The sequence below is a fragment of the Dermacentor variabilis genome, unplaced genomic scaffold (genome assembly GCF_050947875.1).
Source record: "Dermacentor variabilis isolate Ectoservices unplaced genomic scaffold, ASM5094787v1 scaffold_12, whole genome shotgun sequence".
In the NCBI taxonomy this organism is placed as follows: domain Eukaryota; kingdom Metazoa; phylum Arthropoda; class Arachnida; order Ixodida; family Ixodidae; genus Dermacentor; species Dermacentor variabilis.
Window position 1 is genome coordinate 46203616 of NW_027460280.1, and position 16073 is coordinate 46219688.

General features: G+C 40.7%; 1 protein-coding gene across 2 annotated transcripts in view; it reads left to right on the top strand.

The window, feature by feature from the left end:
• Syx18 (syntaxin 18) overlaps nucleotides 1-16073 on the top strand; it is a 28973-nt gene that overhangs the window by 1362 nt on the left and 11538 nt on the right. For both annotated transcript variants that reach the window (XM_075677098.1, XM_075677099.1), the window contains exons 4-8: nucleotides 2494-2571; nucleotides 4518-4584; nucleotides 5895-6075; nucleotides 10315-10373; nucleotides 10437-10506. In XM_075677098.1, the coding sequence (XP_075533213.1) occupies nucleotides 2494-2571; nucleotides 4518-4584; nucleotides 5895-6075; nucleotides 10315-10373; nucleotides 10437-10506 (455 nt within the window). The remainder of the gene's footprint in view (nucleotides 1-2493; nucleotides 2572-4517; nucleotides 4585-5894; nucleotides 6076-10314; nucleotides 10374-10436; nucleotides 10507-16073) is intronic.

The window sequence follows — 16073 nt, forward strand, 5'->3', positions numbered from 1 at the left end:
TCTGTGCAAACGTTGAGTAGGCATACATGAAGAACAGCGTCAGCTGAGAGCAAGCCAATAAAGGCCTGCGAGGACTTCCAGATGCAATTTTTAGCTAATGCTGGGTATTTCACAGAGATCACTGAAGTCTCTAGAGGTTTACATGAAGATGCCTAAAAAATGTTGAAAAGGCCTTGTCGTCAGCATCTGCAGTGGCTGCACAATCTGTTATAGTCCATTGCAATTTAGGTAATTTGTATAAACTTTAGGATTTTACTACACACTCTTTAAAGGGGCCCTGAAGCACCTTGCCTTGAAATTAAGTAAAACATGGGAATGAATGTGGTGCCTTTCAAGGAATATATTTGTGAAGAAATTTTTGAAAAGGGCATAATATATATAGAGATATATTGAGGGTAGTCTGCTTTCTTCTTTCTCCCTCAACTCATTGGTTCCTTTCGGCTAGGGTGGGACTGTTGTCAATGCCTTGCCAATATTTCTTTCTTTTTTTCTTTCTACGGTGCACTTATGGCAACCCCTCAAGGCTGGCATCTGACTAAGGTGCTGAAGAGCAACAAAGGAGTGATGACAAGACTGGTGGGATGCATTAACCCCTACCACTTCCCTGTTTTCTAGAAAATCTGAAAGAGTGTGCCTGCACGGGGTGTCCACTGGCTGATGTCTATAAGCGGCAGCACTTCACATTGTTACCTATTATGAAAAAGAAAAGCAGGGGTTTGAAAAGTCGCAGGATAGAGCAAACAATCTGTTGTACGAGATTGTAGCAATCCCTGCTGCATGTAACAGAATAATATTTAGCTTGCACGTTTTTGGCACATTGTTGTCTACTGATCAGGAGCATTCTCCTACTGTTTTCAGAAAGTGTTTCAGCGCCTCTTTAAGGCTTATGTACTCAAGGTCTACTCAATTTCAGCAGTGTTCCACCTTCTTGTCTCCCTGTGGTGATATTTGAAAATCGCCTGCAGGCATCTATTCCATACGTGTGAATAAGCTCTTAACAGGTGATGCTGCAACATGCACATGCTGTACCAAAGTGGCAAACACGGACAGCTTTTTTAACAGCTGATGTTGAGAAGAAAAAAGGGAGGAGAAATACAAATATAGAAGAGAAGCAAACAACTGGTAACTAGTCTGTAATCTTATTTAATGTGCCCTGTAATGATGCATGATGTAGAATGTTTCGCATGTTCTGTAGTCATGATCACAGTGCGCAGATGTAGAGCGATGAGGTGGAATACACATTTTCTCTTTATTCCCATTGTGTAGAAACATGCACCATACATCATTTCTAACCTAATATGAAGACTGCACTTTTTAACAATGTGCTATCCTAAACAAGCTAATTTAGCCGGGGTAGTACTGTGAAACTTATAATCTTACAAAACAGATGTGGCAGCTTAGTTTGGAATCTTTTGGGCATGCATCGAATTGTATTGGGCATGCATCGATTGCATACCGTGCATGAGTCTTACTCCAGTAGGTAAAACATACGTAGTGGCTAATAGTAAAGCTTTACCTGCTGCCAACAACATTTTGGTAGATCGTAGGTCTGTTCGATTTACCTACACTTCATGAACTAGTTCAGACAGTGCTGCACTTCATCGTTCGTTTCAGCGGTGCAGGAGTTGCACCCTCTACACGGCACCGTTTGTTTGAAACGGTAAAGTTCACACCGAGGTTCCTGAACTTTCTGCACCACTAGGATTGACAATGCCAAAGTCGTGCAGTTGTGAAGCAACAGACGGTTTTTCTTGCCCCATGGCAGCAGACAAGACTAAAAGGAATATGAGTGTGCTGCTGAATGGTGTGTTAATTGACAGTGATGGCATCCACACCAAGGAGAGAAACTAGTATTCGTATGTGGCCCTCGAATGTGTCTCGAGACATGCTAGAAAGATGCTTGAACTTGAATGCAAAGTAGTTTTCTACCAGCCCTTCGAAATATCAAGGTATCCGATTTATTTCCACTCACCAGCTTGCAGACTAGCATTTCACTAGACCATTATACTGCTTATTCTTGCTTTTGGAGTGCTGGCAAAAAGCCACTGTACATCAATAATTTTCCTGATGGCATGGCAGCCACAAATCTAACAATAATGGGCATTCTCAATACAAACACGGCACATGCTTGACAAAGCTAGCAGCGGGAGGTGAGAGATTCGAAGAGAGAAGCAGAAGACCTACACCACGTCATCACTCTTGCATTTGTTCCCAGAAGGCTGTGACGTCATGCTGTGGCTGCACCTCTGAATTGGCACTGCATGAGCTTGGAACTGTGTAGTGAAGTCGTGAAAAAAGTGAAGGCAAATTGAACAGACCATGTGTGTCTGATGACCTGCGAGCACATCTGACCTGCATCTTTGCATCAGACAAATTATTTCGACAGTACTGGCATATTAATGCGTTGTTGCATTTTTTTTTTTCGTGATGTTGGTTGTGTTTAATTAAAACAGTCCCACTCTAAAACAATTTGCCTTGTTGCGTGTTGTGCAGTGAGGAACCAAGCACTGACGCCACAGCAGCTTGAGCATCATGAAGGTGTCATCTACTTGTTAGAGCATCATTTGAGAAGTGAGTATAGCATTGTTGATAGTTGTTTAGTCAGACTTGGTGGCTTGGAAGTGATTGATGAACAGTGTAGTGATGTTATGTGTAATATCTGTAAAGCTTATAAGACATGTTATATTGTGTCACTACCACAGCAGAAATGTAAGTGTGTAGTTTGTTCCCATTAATAAAACGACTCTGCTGAAAGGGCTATCTGCTGAAGTGTGAGCTCTTGACATTTATGGTACGCCTATAGCTGATAGGATCACTTAACTCTTTCATTACCACTGGAAATGTGGTCCTTTTTACTTTTTGGTGCATTTATAGTTTAAAATGTTGTTTCAGGAAGCAGTAGTTGCAGTGGATACTGTGATACATAAAATTATAGCACGATCACTGGTGTTTTGAATCATTGTTAAGCAGTAATACTTGGTCCGACTTATATTGAGAATTATTATGTGAAAGTTAAAAAAAGTACTTAAAGGAACATGAATGAGAGTAATATGCTATTTTTAGTACAAGTACTGACAGTAAAAAATTATCTTAAATATACAAAATATGCACCTGGCTCCTAGTTCCCAACTTTTGTAAGTGACATCATGGAAGAAATGTTATTATGAAGTTTTGTTGGCATCGATACTAGCCATAGTGATGCCCATGCTATGCGAGAAAGCAGTTACTTCACAAATGTGAAAAAGGGTAAGTTTCTATTTTACAGGGCGTATTTGTTTTTACTCATTGCAGTAGGCGCCTAGTTTATCTTTTACTTCATTGATTAGGCTCACAAAGCAATGGTTGTCAGGTCAGGGAGCATGCAGAAGACTCATACTTGATGATTGCATTCGATCAGCTTTTCTGTGCCAGCAAGGTGGTCAAGTGTGTGTTCAATTGGCTCTGGAGCCTCCATGTCCTTTGTTCAGTTCCTGTACAGTGCTGTAGAGTAATGTGAAGTGTTGCACAATATTGAACAGTAATGAATAAAGGCACTTGCGCATGTGGTGTTAAAGATATAGAAGATTAGACTGCTAGTAAAGCTTCGGTTGAAGGTTGGTCCAAAATCGACTCCAAGTTCTTGTGTGAGTTAAAGCCCCGGACAACAGAAGGGATTGCTCGTAATAATTCAAGCAATAGACAATAATAGACATCGTTAATAGCCTACATGAAAAAAAAAAGCTTCTGTGTCTTCATTGCTGTTGTCATTAAATATTATGTTGCTGAGTCAACCAAAGTGCAAATTTTGCATAATTTTATTGAGGAAGTGCTAGGAGCACTGGAGGCTAGTTTTGACGATACCTCCAGTTTGAAGGTTCATTTTACCAGACTCCGTAATCTGCCAAACATGGTCAAATCTAACAAATAGTTAAAGTTCAGTGGTCATTTCAGACGGTGCATGACATTGCTAGTCGAAAAATTGCAATGGAAATGTTTAACAGTGCATAGAAAAATTTTCATTGATCTATTTCTATGGGTGCGGTAATGAAAGAGTTAAAAATGCGTGAGAGCATCCTTTGCGTGCTCTTGCACTGTTCTGGTTTGTCTTATAGCTCAGAGATTGCCATTAATCTGTCTTATTTATATATATAATGTTGTAATAAGTGCAGGCATACATCTAAAAACAAACATTTCATTTAGTGTTTTTACTAGGAACTGGTCGGTCCCCAGCCAAAACGTTGAATTAAATGTGTTTTTGCATGCACATGTGCCTGCACATCTTACTACTTATTAATCACCGAATCCTAAGAATAATTACATAATATATATGTACAAATAATAGGAAGGTGGGAAATGAGGGGTCCATCATTGTTAGTTATAACCATAGGAAGTCAACAGAAAAAGAAGCCAAGGAAAGCATAGGGTCAATTATTTGTTTTTATTTGAAATGGGTAGAAATGATGTAGTAAAGGTAAACGAAAATGGACATCTTGCTGCCGGTGAGATACAAACCCACAAGACTCTGCATATTCTTCCAGGTGCTTGTAAACTGTATTCCGAACAAAAGGCCATTCGTGTCAAGCGAGCATATGACAGGCAGAAGTTGTAAGTTTGCTGCTATATATGTATTTTCCTATATATGTTATTGTTGTATTTCAACATTTGTGCAGGTTTTTAACTGCATTTGTGCTTGCAAGACAGAGATAATTTTTCTAACTTTGGCGCAGCCTGTCAGCCAACTTTTATCCACCCTTTCAGAGGTGTAACGAAATGAACGAGTAATCACACTGCTCGTACATTGTGCCAAATGCTTAGTTTCAAGGAAGAATGTTCTTTCATACAATAACACACTTATTCCTTTTTTTACCAGTCTTACCATTATACATGTTTATTATGTTCTTCAGTAGCTGCAGCGTCTTTGCCATGCTGCATTGCAAACACTGCCTCTAATGTGTGTCAAGCCTGCTTAATTAACCAGGGGAGGTATTCTGTAAGAGTCCATGAAGTGTACACGTCCATTTCGTCTGGTGCTGAAGTTCTGATTGGCTGGGCTGGGCTGCGCGTCCGCAGCAACCAGGCACCACAGCCAATCAGCACTTCAGCAGTAGACGAAATGTACAAGTCCACTAGGTGGGCTCTTACAGAATAGCTCCCCAGCACACAATAAGTTTGTGCTTAAGGAAATAGGCAGCACTTTGTCATACTTGCAGAGTGTGTTGGTGCAAGCCTCAGTTTCAATGAACAAAAACTTTCATGTATCTCAAAAAAGACTGATTGACAAATAATTATGAACATTTCTTTCACCTCCTCGTTGTTGCCAAATTGTCTATTGAAATTTGTCTTTCTAGTCTACTGCTATTTGTATTCTTCTATTCCCAGTCATGGGTCTTCCCACCATGCATTTGGGGTGCATATCTGCCAGAAAATTTGCAATTTTTTGTTTTTTGTTTGTGTTTTTTGTTCTTCATTTTGCACATATACAGTATAAATTGTTCAAGATTAGGCACTCGCAGTAGTGTAATCTTATTGCTGCATGAAAATTGCAGTGCTTAAACTTTGTTAAATTTTGCTTAAGGTTTGCTGTAAGTGATAATAATGGTAGTCCGTTTGCTTACAATCTCATTTTCGACATTAATTTGCAACTAGACCATCTATTCAGTGCCTTATTTTTATGGTTGCGTCTTTCAGTGTGATACAGCGAATATAAGATGGATTGGCATTCATGCTACCATTGTGACCTTATTTTTGTGTTAAAGGGACAGACAAGTGATTTTTAGTGACCTTCTATTTTGTAGCAACGGAAAGTTTATATAATGTGTCTAGATCCCAGCAGTTATAGCTCTAGTAGAATAACTATCTGAGAAAGCAGGTCTGAAGAGGAAAGCTGGAACACTCAAATGAAAGGTCTTTTTTAGGTGTAGACTGGAGCCTGAAGTGAAGAAAAAACCTCATGAAATAGAAGGGACTGGTGAAGAGCCACATCAGGTGCCAGCTGAAGCACAACCTGCGGCTGTGGCTTATGGAGATGTTCCGGATCTTTTCTCATTTGACGGTTGGGATGAGAATGTGGTGATCTCTTATGAAGAGTTTCAAATGGTGAGGTCACTAGCGCGCAAAAAGAGCTGTTCATTCATCAATTTCTTCCTGTTTCACTAGCCTGGAAACCGAAAAGATTGCTATTATGAATTTTTTCTGCCTTGTGAGCCATGTATGCAATAAATTGCTTACTGTTCTTGTTGTTGGACACTGTGTCCCTGTAGTGGGGTTTGTAATGCTTCCTGTGTAACACTGAAGCTTAACATCTGAACTATTACAAGTTATTCTGCAAATGTTGTGATTGGAAAGGCTCGCACAGACCCTGAGCCGTCCTGGTGTACAATTCAACTAATTTCTAAATTTGCCACCCTGTACTAATGGCAGCATAGTAAACAAAGGGGCACACTTTTGGCAGTGATTCAGGCACACTAGCATCAGCAAAGGTAACTTTTCTTGTAGGCTGGTGCATTCTGCATTAGCAGGAAAAAAAAAAAAAAAGGAAACATGTGGGGTGACCTTCAGGATAGCCCATGCAACGAAACACATGGGAGGAGTACCATATATTGCACTGCCGTGCTTCGTGGCCTATTAAGTTTGCTGCTTTGCCAAGTAAACGAAGAACACTCGTAAGAGTTTGGTGCAATAAATAAATGTTTGCTACCATTGCTTGCACCAAATAAATACAATCAAATCTCGATTACACAATCGTTGATTTGAATATTGAGGTCATAGGAATTTTGAAAAAAACCTGACCAAAATGCATTAAGAACAACGCATTCTGTATCAGGATGACTCAAATGCGTTCCCATGCCATGGTGGATGATGTGAATTTCTGAGCCACCGCAAGTTTTCTCACAGTTAGGAGTGTATGACTGTGACAAAGTGGTTGTGAAGTTGGCGTACATCTTTTTATACCATGATACATGTGGAGACCTGCACACTTAAAAAGCACTCACTGCAGCATGCATTAACTGCTGACAGCATAGGTAAAAAAACAAGTGTGGAGTTTTACTCATTTCAGAGTGTGTCATTGTCAACACCTAAATTAGAATGAGCCCGGAAAGCTGTCAACAACTTGTCCAACTAAAAGTGGTTACAATAAATAAAGGAAAATACCTTGCATTGCTTACATTCACTTTGGCACTGTGATTATGGTTTCTTATAGATTCTATGAGTTTTAGATTATATGAATGTTTTAATAAGTCTTGAGAAATTCCAAAGCCATTTCATTAAAGGGACACTAAATGCAAATATTAAGTCAAGCTAAAGTGATAGATTAGGGCTCGAGAATCTCTAAGGCATCAATGTTATCGCGAACAGAGCCTTAATAATGGAAAAAGTGAGGTAAATGCAGGACATGATTAGAGACTCCTCCGGGACATTCAAGTAATTGCCCGATGACGAAAGTACTCCTCAGTTAAATTCCGTGGCTAGTACTCAACCGCTCGTTGCAAAAAAGTTCTGATATTGTATTATAAGACGAAATAAAATGCTGCTTGTCGAGTTCTATTTCCTTTGTGAAAAAGCTCATTGAAATTGCCCTTTACAACGACGCGGGCAACCAAAAGGTTTCGTTTTCGCTCGACTCCATGTCACCTATGCTTTCGCGTTTCAGTGGTTTATTTATCGCGTATTGTGCCGATTTTGCTGGCTCGCGAAATTCGCACAAACTCCAAGTAGCAGAGAACCCAACTTCCATGTGATGTCGAGGGATGCCCCAACGGTCTACGCCACTTGACCAAAAAGCAGTTGCAGCGGTAAATCCACCGCTCTGTCTTGGCTTGGTACCGCCATCTGTTGGGCACTGTTTTACTCTTCGACGGCAGCAAGCGGTGGTGATGGCATCTGCAACGTCACCAACCGCTCCTCCGGTTGGTTGGCTGGAGGTTTGAATTGTGATAAAGGTATTCGGACCCTTCAGATACAGTTTTCTCGTAAACTAAGTCTTTTCTTGGCACGAAACAAGTGTTGCGAGGATTCTGGATTGGTATTTAAGCAGTCAATGTTGACTTAGCATCAGCCTTTAGTGTCCCTTTAAGCTTCTACTGTATTAGTTTGATGTCTAAACTGCCTCGTGTAAACAATGACTAATGCAGCAGGTGCTTTATTTACATGCGCATTGGAATGTGTTGCACACATTGCCCAGCACACATCACACACCAGTATGCTTGTGACAAGTCAAGTTTATTGCAACAGTCATGTTCGAGTTACATGGTAATAGTATTACAGCAGGTGGTCCCAGAGTTTTGAAATTAACTGCCAAGGGGACCTCCTATAATCACACAAATAGGGTTATTATACAAAATCAGCAAAGAAGTACGGTCATGTGAACAATAAGTGTAATAATTAGGCAAGTTGATTATCTATAACAGGAAATTGGATACATAAGTTAATGGTAATGTTAATTATTCAAAAAACATGAAAAATAATGAAAGCATGTGAAGAAGCAGAATAACAACAAATATTCACAAGAATAATCAACCCGACATGAGAGACCAAGCTCGTTTCATTATCAATAATAATTACTTATACAAAAACAAGGTATACAGCAAAATGATATATATATTGATAGTTAAGAAATTAAGATGAGTCAGTTAATTCCTGGATGAAATATTTCTTGGTGTGTGCGGAGAATGTGTGAATGTTGTGTGAGGATTTTATTTCGAAAGGTAATGCATTTCATATTGCTATGCCAGAGAAGAGGGCTGTGAACTTTCCGTAATTCATCCTTGCGACAGGTAAGAGAAGATTATTGCGCAGGCAAAACCGGGTACTGTTGTTGTTTATAATGTGTTCAGGATCGATACATTCAATGAAGATGTCGTGTGATAAGCCTATATGCAATTATGGATAGTTTCTGACAGGAATAATTCTTGTAACAGGAGAATGTTAAGTTTAGGAAACAGTGACCTGCAGGTCAAATCAAATGGGCTGAAAGTCATTAGTCTCATAGCTTGATTCTGAAGTTGCTGCAGACATTCTATATACGTAGAATACGTATTGGCCCATGACGATACACAATACGAAAGATAGCTATGAATATAAGCAAAATGCAAAAATCGTACAATGTGAGGTAGAAAATAAGTTCTTGTCTTGATGATAATGTGGATGCCAAAATCATTCTTTTTCACAAGTTATTGGGCGTGTCCATGAAAGTTCAGTATCTAAGATGACGCCGAGGAACCGCGCTTCGTTTGAAACCTGTCTGACATAATCACCAATGTGAACAGAAGGCGGAGCATCGATTGAATTTCACTGGGAATGGAACACCATAAATGTAGTTTTAGTGGGATTAATTTGCAGATTATTACTTTGTTGCTTTAAAGTAGGTAATATTTTTTAAGTCGGTGTTAAGGTTAGACTGGAGTGTGGCAATTGATTTACTGGATGCAAAGATGGTTGTGTCATCAGCCTAAAGTATGCACTTGGTCTTAGCAAGAATAGTGGGTAGGTCATTAATAAACACCAAAATAAAAGTGGGCCTAAAATTTATTCCTGTGGGACTCCTATGTTGATTAGCTTGTATGATGAGAGATGGCTGTTAACCTGTGCCATTTGAGACCGGTTACTCAAGTAGTCTCTGATAAAGTTTAGTGGAGGACCAGATATAACAAATGATTTGAGTTTAACAAGTAGTACGCAATGGTTTGTCGTGTTGAATGCCTTCATCAGACTGATGAATACAGAACCCACAATTTGACCTCTGTCAATAGCTTGCTTGATTTTTTTTGTTAAAGTAATAAGTGTCAGTTCGGTTGAATATCCTTGGAAAAATTTGAATTGCTGAGGAGGCAAAAGTTTTAATTTCTTTAAATAGCGCATTAATCAAGTGTGGAATACCTTTTAAATCACTTTACCAAAAAAAGGAAGGATACAAATTGGCACAAGAGACGTTATGTGAAACCCAGTATCATTATGACTTGCTGTATTTTGAGCAATATTTTTTTATGATTAGAAAGGCCTTAAGCTTTTGTCGTCGTGGTGCTGCTTCGATTCTCTAGCTTGCATTCAAGTGCATCCCGAGATTCATAGATTGAGCCTGAACATTTCATTTCCCAATTATTGTCTCAGTTTTAGCGAAATGTTGTTTATGGATGTTCATTCACGTTACAGATAATGCGACTTATGGGATTGCATGAAATTATTAACACTGCCAAAATGTGGAAAATAGAGGGACCGAAATATTTAATGACATTTTCAGCTGCAAATAGAACTTTTTCAAGTTGAAGTTTGACTGTAAGAAATTTGCAGTTTTTAGTTTTTATGTGAGTAATAACCCATTCATTACTTTTGTTTCAGTTTGAACAAGAGAACAAGAAGCTCTATGAAGAATTGAATGCGCTCTCAGACGAAGTGAAGTAAGCATACAAAAGAGTGGTCGTGAACCATTTGTCTCATGTCTTTTCCTCTTGTACTTTTAGGAGCATCGAGGGCAGAGTTATTGAGATTTCGCAGCTTCAAAAGGTGTTCACTGAAAAAGTGTTGGAACAGGTGAGCCACTCTTGAATGACTCTCTTGTGTCTGCTTGAGAATGCACTAGAAGCTGTGTTTTCATGTACAATTAAGCTCTAATTCTCAATGCTTAGATGTAGTCTTATGTCTTACATCATTTCTGAGACACAGAAGGAATGCATTTTCTTTCTTTTTCATGACATGAAGGAAGCATTTTAAATGGTATAGGTGATTTTATTGAGTAAATATTTAAGGTTATATTAAACAAAAACAGCATGTCAATTAAAATTGTTTAAAAGCTGGTTTAGCTCTCATACCTGAGATGTATTTTCAATCTTTGAGCATGTTACTGTTTTCCCTTGATATTTGCTCAGTTTCTTCTGCAGTTCTGTACAGTTCCAGGAGCACATTTTCCACAGCAGTGCAACTCTAAAATAATCTGATTTTACTGCAGCCATTAATACCAATTGTACCCAAATAGGTACATTTGTTTTAAACTTTGTAAAGGCTATCAATAATATTTCTCATTCTAAGCTAACGTTCAGTTTGCACAATGCATTAAAAAACCCCAACTCTGTAACTGTATTGAAGTTTACTTTAGTTCACAACAGCAGTATGTTGTCATAAATGAAACTTTGTTGGGTGGGTAGCCAGTGGTCTCAGCTGTCCTTCTGGGGGATCAATGCTAGGGTATCTTAATTTCTTCTCTTGTAGTACGATAAGGCTACATGCTGATGATTTTATAGTGTGTGCTGGGATACATTAATTTAATTACCAAATTAGGCTGATGGGTAGGCAGATGTCTGTAATATACAAGAAATGTACTATGTGAGCAAGGTGAGCAGGAACACGCAAACGTTTGGCAAATAGCCTTGAAACCGAGTTAGAGTCATACACGGATGGCGCTTTTAAAAACTGAGGGGAAAGGTGGATGCTCTTCCAATCACTGTTGACACTCCCACCGCACCTGCATTTGTCGAAAACGGCAGCTTACAGTATTTCACTGGCCACCAATAGCCGATAAAATGGTTACGTGCACAGTAACTTACAGCGGCTCATTTCTTTTTTCAGTCATGTTTTTTTTTTTTAGAGTGCAGCTCTAAGGGGCCTGTTTCTACGTTTATCGTAAGGTATTTTCAGATACTCCCATAGGGCCTGATGTATATATTATGGAGCGCATCGTGTCATGTGTTCCAGACAGATGGACAGACGAGAGATACTTCCTAGGGAAGTAGCTCTCGAATATTTACTCTTCAAAACAGTGCTGCTATTGGCCACGCTTCGGTGTACAAAGTTATCAGTAACTGCAATATCAAACAGCTTTATCAGTATGCACTGGCGATGTGAAGTTCCACACTTTGTATAAGGAGACACATGGTGGGACTGCCAACAGTTATTAGAACAGTGCCCTCCCTTCCACTTTGTTTCCCACGACGGCCACCACGTATTGTCCATAGCAGGGTATGAGGCTATCGGACGCGCTCCTGTTCCTGCTCACATTGCTCATGATAATACTAGTGTGACAGTTACTAACATAAAAAAATCCACTTTTTGATGAAGCTGGTGGAAATGTAACAACATGTTTAGCGAGTTTAACCATTTTGGCCTACTTATTTGTGATAACTTGAACTGGTACGAACATGTAGGTAATGTACAAAGGAGCGATGTCTGCACTGCATTATTTATCTGTAATGTGTCCAGCCAGCTTGTATATTATAAACCTCTTGCTCTGTTGTCCAATTCTCAAGTATGCCACTGTTATTTTGGACCCATTTACTGCTGCCAATCTTAAACGATTGCTGAAAGAAAAGGCTGTGAAAATTATTTTCAATATTTTAATAGTTATGGTCAGTCATCTGTTTCTCTGTTGTCCAAGGCGGTTTAGAAACAATTCTTGGAAGAATAATGTTGTTCTTCTTTAATTTAAAAGCAGTGAATAAAATTTTGATATTAGTATGTTCAGTTTTGAACGTGTTGCACTACCGGATGCCATAAGCCCTTTAAAGGGACACTAACGGTTAATATTAAGTCAACGTGGACTGTTGAAATACGATCCCAGAAACCTCGAAACGCTTGTTTCATGCGAAGAAAAGACCTATTTTAAGAGAAAATGCGTTCTGAAGCGTCCGCGTACCTCTAGCGCAGTTGAAATCGCCCGCCCGATCGAGGAGTGGTGATGTCATGGTCTCATAGTGACGTTGCGCCGTCGGTGAGTAAAACGGCGCCCGCGGACGGCGCTACGGCTTTTCTGCGCAAAACGCAAACGCGCGGCCAGAAACAGAGCCAGGACAGAGCTGACAGCAGCGCGAAAGCGGAACTATGGTGGCTAGCAGAAGGGAAAGCGCGCGATGATAAGCTGGTTCTTTATTTTATCACGCCAACTTTGACGCTCGTTGCAATGGACGACCCTGACAACAACACATTGGCTTGCGATGCTGTGCTCGACTTCAACGATTTAATCACTGATGAACGTTACCTGCTGTTGAGGGCTCGCGCTGCCGGCGTCGTTGCGTAATACTACGACAGCAACTGTATGTAATTGCTGTATATATTCGCACATTTGTAGCTTTTCCTTTGTGAAAGCCAAATGCCGCCCTCACCGCCCCGTCTTTGACCTGCAGTTGTTCTTGCGCTTCGGAGAATGCAGGCAAGACCGATAAAACAGCGCTACGGGAAAGCATTGCTTTGAAAGGCACTCTATACGACTTCAATAAGTCGGCGTTGAACTCGTAATCCTTTGGACGAAAGTGCAGCGAGCACACTATATGATTTTTAGGCTCTTTGCCAACGCGCTATGGCAGAGGTACAGCACTTAGGCACTTCGAACAGAGAAGTTCACTCGTTGGCACACAGTGATAAGTAACTTTGGATGCGCCGCTGCAACTGCCCTTGGCCAAGTTCCGCAGACCGCTCGCGCATCCCACGACATCACATGGGCGTGGCATTCTCTCTGCTTGTTCCAAATGCAAGTTTCGCAAGCCAGCAGAACCAGCGCAGCACGACGCGATAATGAAACGACTGAAACTCCAAAGCGTGCGCGACACAGAGTCTGAGCGCGCAGAGTCAAGTGAAAACGAAACCTTTCGACCACTCGTACTACTGAAGGGTAACATCGAAATGTTATGTTTTCTTAAAATCGAACAGAAGTAGACAAGTAGCATTTTCTTCCCTCTTATAACCTAACCAAATTATCTTTTTAATATGAGTAGTTGAGTACTAGTGACATAAATTATGATGAGGAGGGCCTTCGTCATCGGGCTAATACCGGAATGTCGCTGGGGGGTCTCAAATCGTCTCATGCATTTACCTCAATTTCTCGGTTACTAAAGCTCTGTTTGCGATTATATTGACGCCTTAGACGTTCTAGAGCATTGCTTTATCACTTTAACTTGACTTCATAGTAACCTTTAGTGTCCCTTTAACATTAAATACTGTTAATGTTGGACACAGGAACAATGTCTTTCAGTATTCATTCTTTCCCCATAAATTCACATACTAGAGTGATCTGGTAATGACTTGGTAATGGAGGATAACATTGGAGGGTTGTTAACAATGTAAAATTTCGAGGTAAGCATTTTTTTTAGTGTTCCTGTGTTGAGCATCGCCGTCAGCGTACCTCGGAGGCATCATCGTAACCGAGCAGAGTGAAGGATGAAAGAGCAAATGCGGAGCACAGCGAGGGACGAAAAAGGAGACCGCTCGCGAGATTGAAGAGTCTGTGAGGAGGAAAGTGGAGGAGGAGGCTACAGTAAAAGCATGAAGCAGAAAGTGGAGGAGGAGTGGAGGGGAGATGGCTTGTGCATGCACTAGCTAAGTTGCAGGCGACCACGGCATCCGCAGCTGCCTGGGATGTCGTGTGCTTTCGAGGTGGGGTTAGGGTGGCGTACGGCGGGGAGGGCTGTGTTCGTCAGCTGCTGAGGTCAGCCTGCAGTACCAGCGTGTGTGGCAACGATCACTGCTCCTGCAAGAGGTGATGACAGGCGGCTACTAATAAGATTCGATATGATGCTCTTTTCAGTCTTGTCGCCGTTGACATTGATGGCACAAATTCTCCGCAACGAAGGGCAGCTCATCGTTGGTGGAATGAAAGTGTTTGAAGAAAAGTGTAGTGTTGCTCAAGACAGGCTGTGCAGTGATGATGGCTACGATATGGTGCCAGAGTAGCGCACGTCGTCTGTTTGGAAACGAAGCACTGCTTGAGCAGATGGCTGTCTGCGGTGGCTGCTGGGAATCGTGCCCATGCGTCGCCCATGCGCTGTCTCTCGCGATCTTGAGATTAACAAGGCAGTCGCTCCACACTTTGCTTCGTTTGCAATGTGCCACACGAGACAAATTGTCCACGTCAGCTACGCTACTCACAGCGTTCTCTTCGTAATATAAATTGTGCACCTGTATGATCATAATACAAAATATTGACACGCAAAATGAGAACACGTATAGAGCTGCGCTCAAATTTCCCGTTGGGGAGTATCGTAACCATTGGTGCACTTTTTTTTTTATTTCCACATGTACATACAGTCGACCGATTCTTCAACAGAACCTTGTGAGCATTGACTAGCCGGCTGGTCATCACCTTCTAACGGCGCGAGGTGCTGAGATTAGCAAAGACTGGTTGATCTCTTGCTGATCTATCTTGCTCTTGCTTATCTCGTCACTTCGCACTGTTAGAAGGCGTTCATCAGCTGGCCAGTTGATGCTTGTGCAATATTGTTAACGAATCCGTTGATTGTACCTACATACCTACCTGCTGGGGAGCTGAAACATCTATTTTGTGCTTGTGATGCCTAGATCTTCATTTAATTATTTTACTTAGAAGTTTCCCGAGAGGTTATAGGTTTCTCCTGTGCAGTCACTTAATTGTTCTGCATGAGTGGATGTTCAAAAATATGTTCTATTGCCACTTTAACATTTCTCAAGGCAATTATTGAGTGCTTCCATTATGTTTTGCTATTGCATTGTGCCTCACATTCATTTCATAAGAGTCATTGCCTACCAACATTGTGAGGCAGGTACATGCCTGCACAGGTTGAGATTTCCATGCAAGCATGACTGAACGAGGACGTAGAAAGGAACAGACACACAGAGACAGCACTACATTTAAATGTAGGTTTTATTTTCACATGCATTGATAAATATACATATACTGAACAAGTGGAAACAAACAAGACAAAAAAGAACATTCAGTGGGGCTTTTCAGTGAACCGTACATGTGTCTAAGGCTTGATCAAAACATACACTGCAATAGTTAGTGATAAGCCGAGGAATCGTATCTCTTTTTCAGATAGCGACACTGGTGGCTTGCTCACGTACCTTCCTTCTAATTTTTTAATTTCATAGGGCTCCACAATCTCACTTAGAGAAGTAGTTACAAAATGGAGGCAAGTTTACGTTTTTGAATGCCCCTGCATATGTGAAATGCCTCATTTTGTAAGGAGCACTCGTACCGTTGTCCTGTGCGCCATGAAATTTTAATCACTGTGCACACGAACACGTTAAAAGCTCTGAAGCATATAGGAAACTGAAGTCTGACGATGCTTTTAATGACGAAAGGGAGGAGGCGGCTTGCTCCCATACACTCGGCTTGAGCAAGCTTAAATAAAAATGTC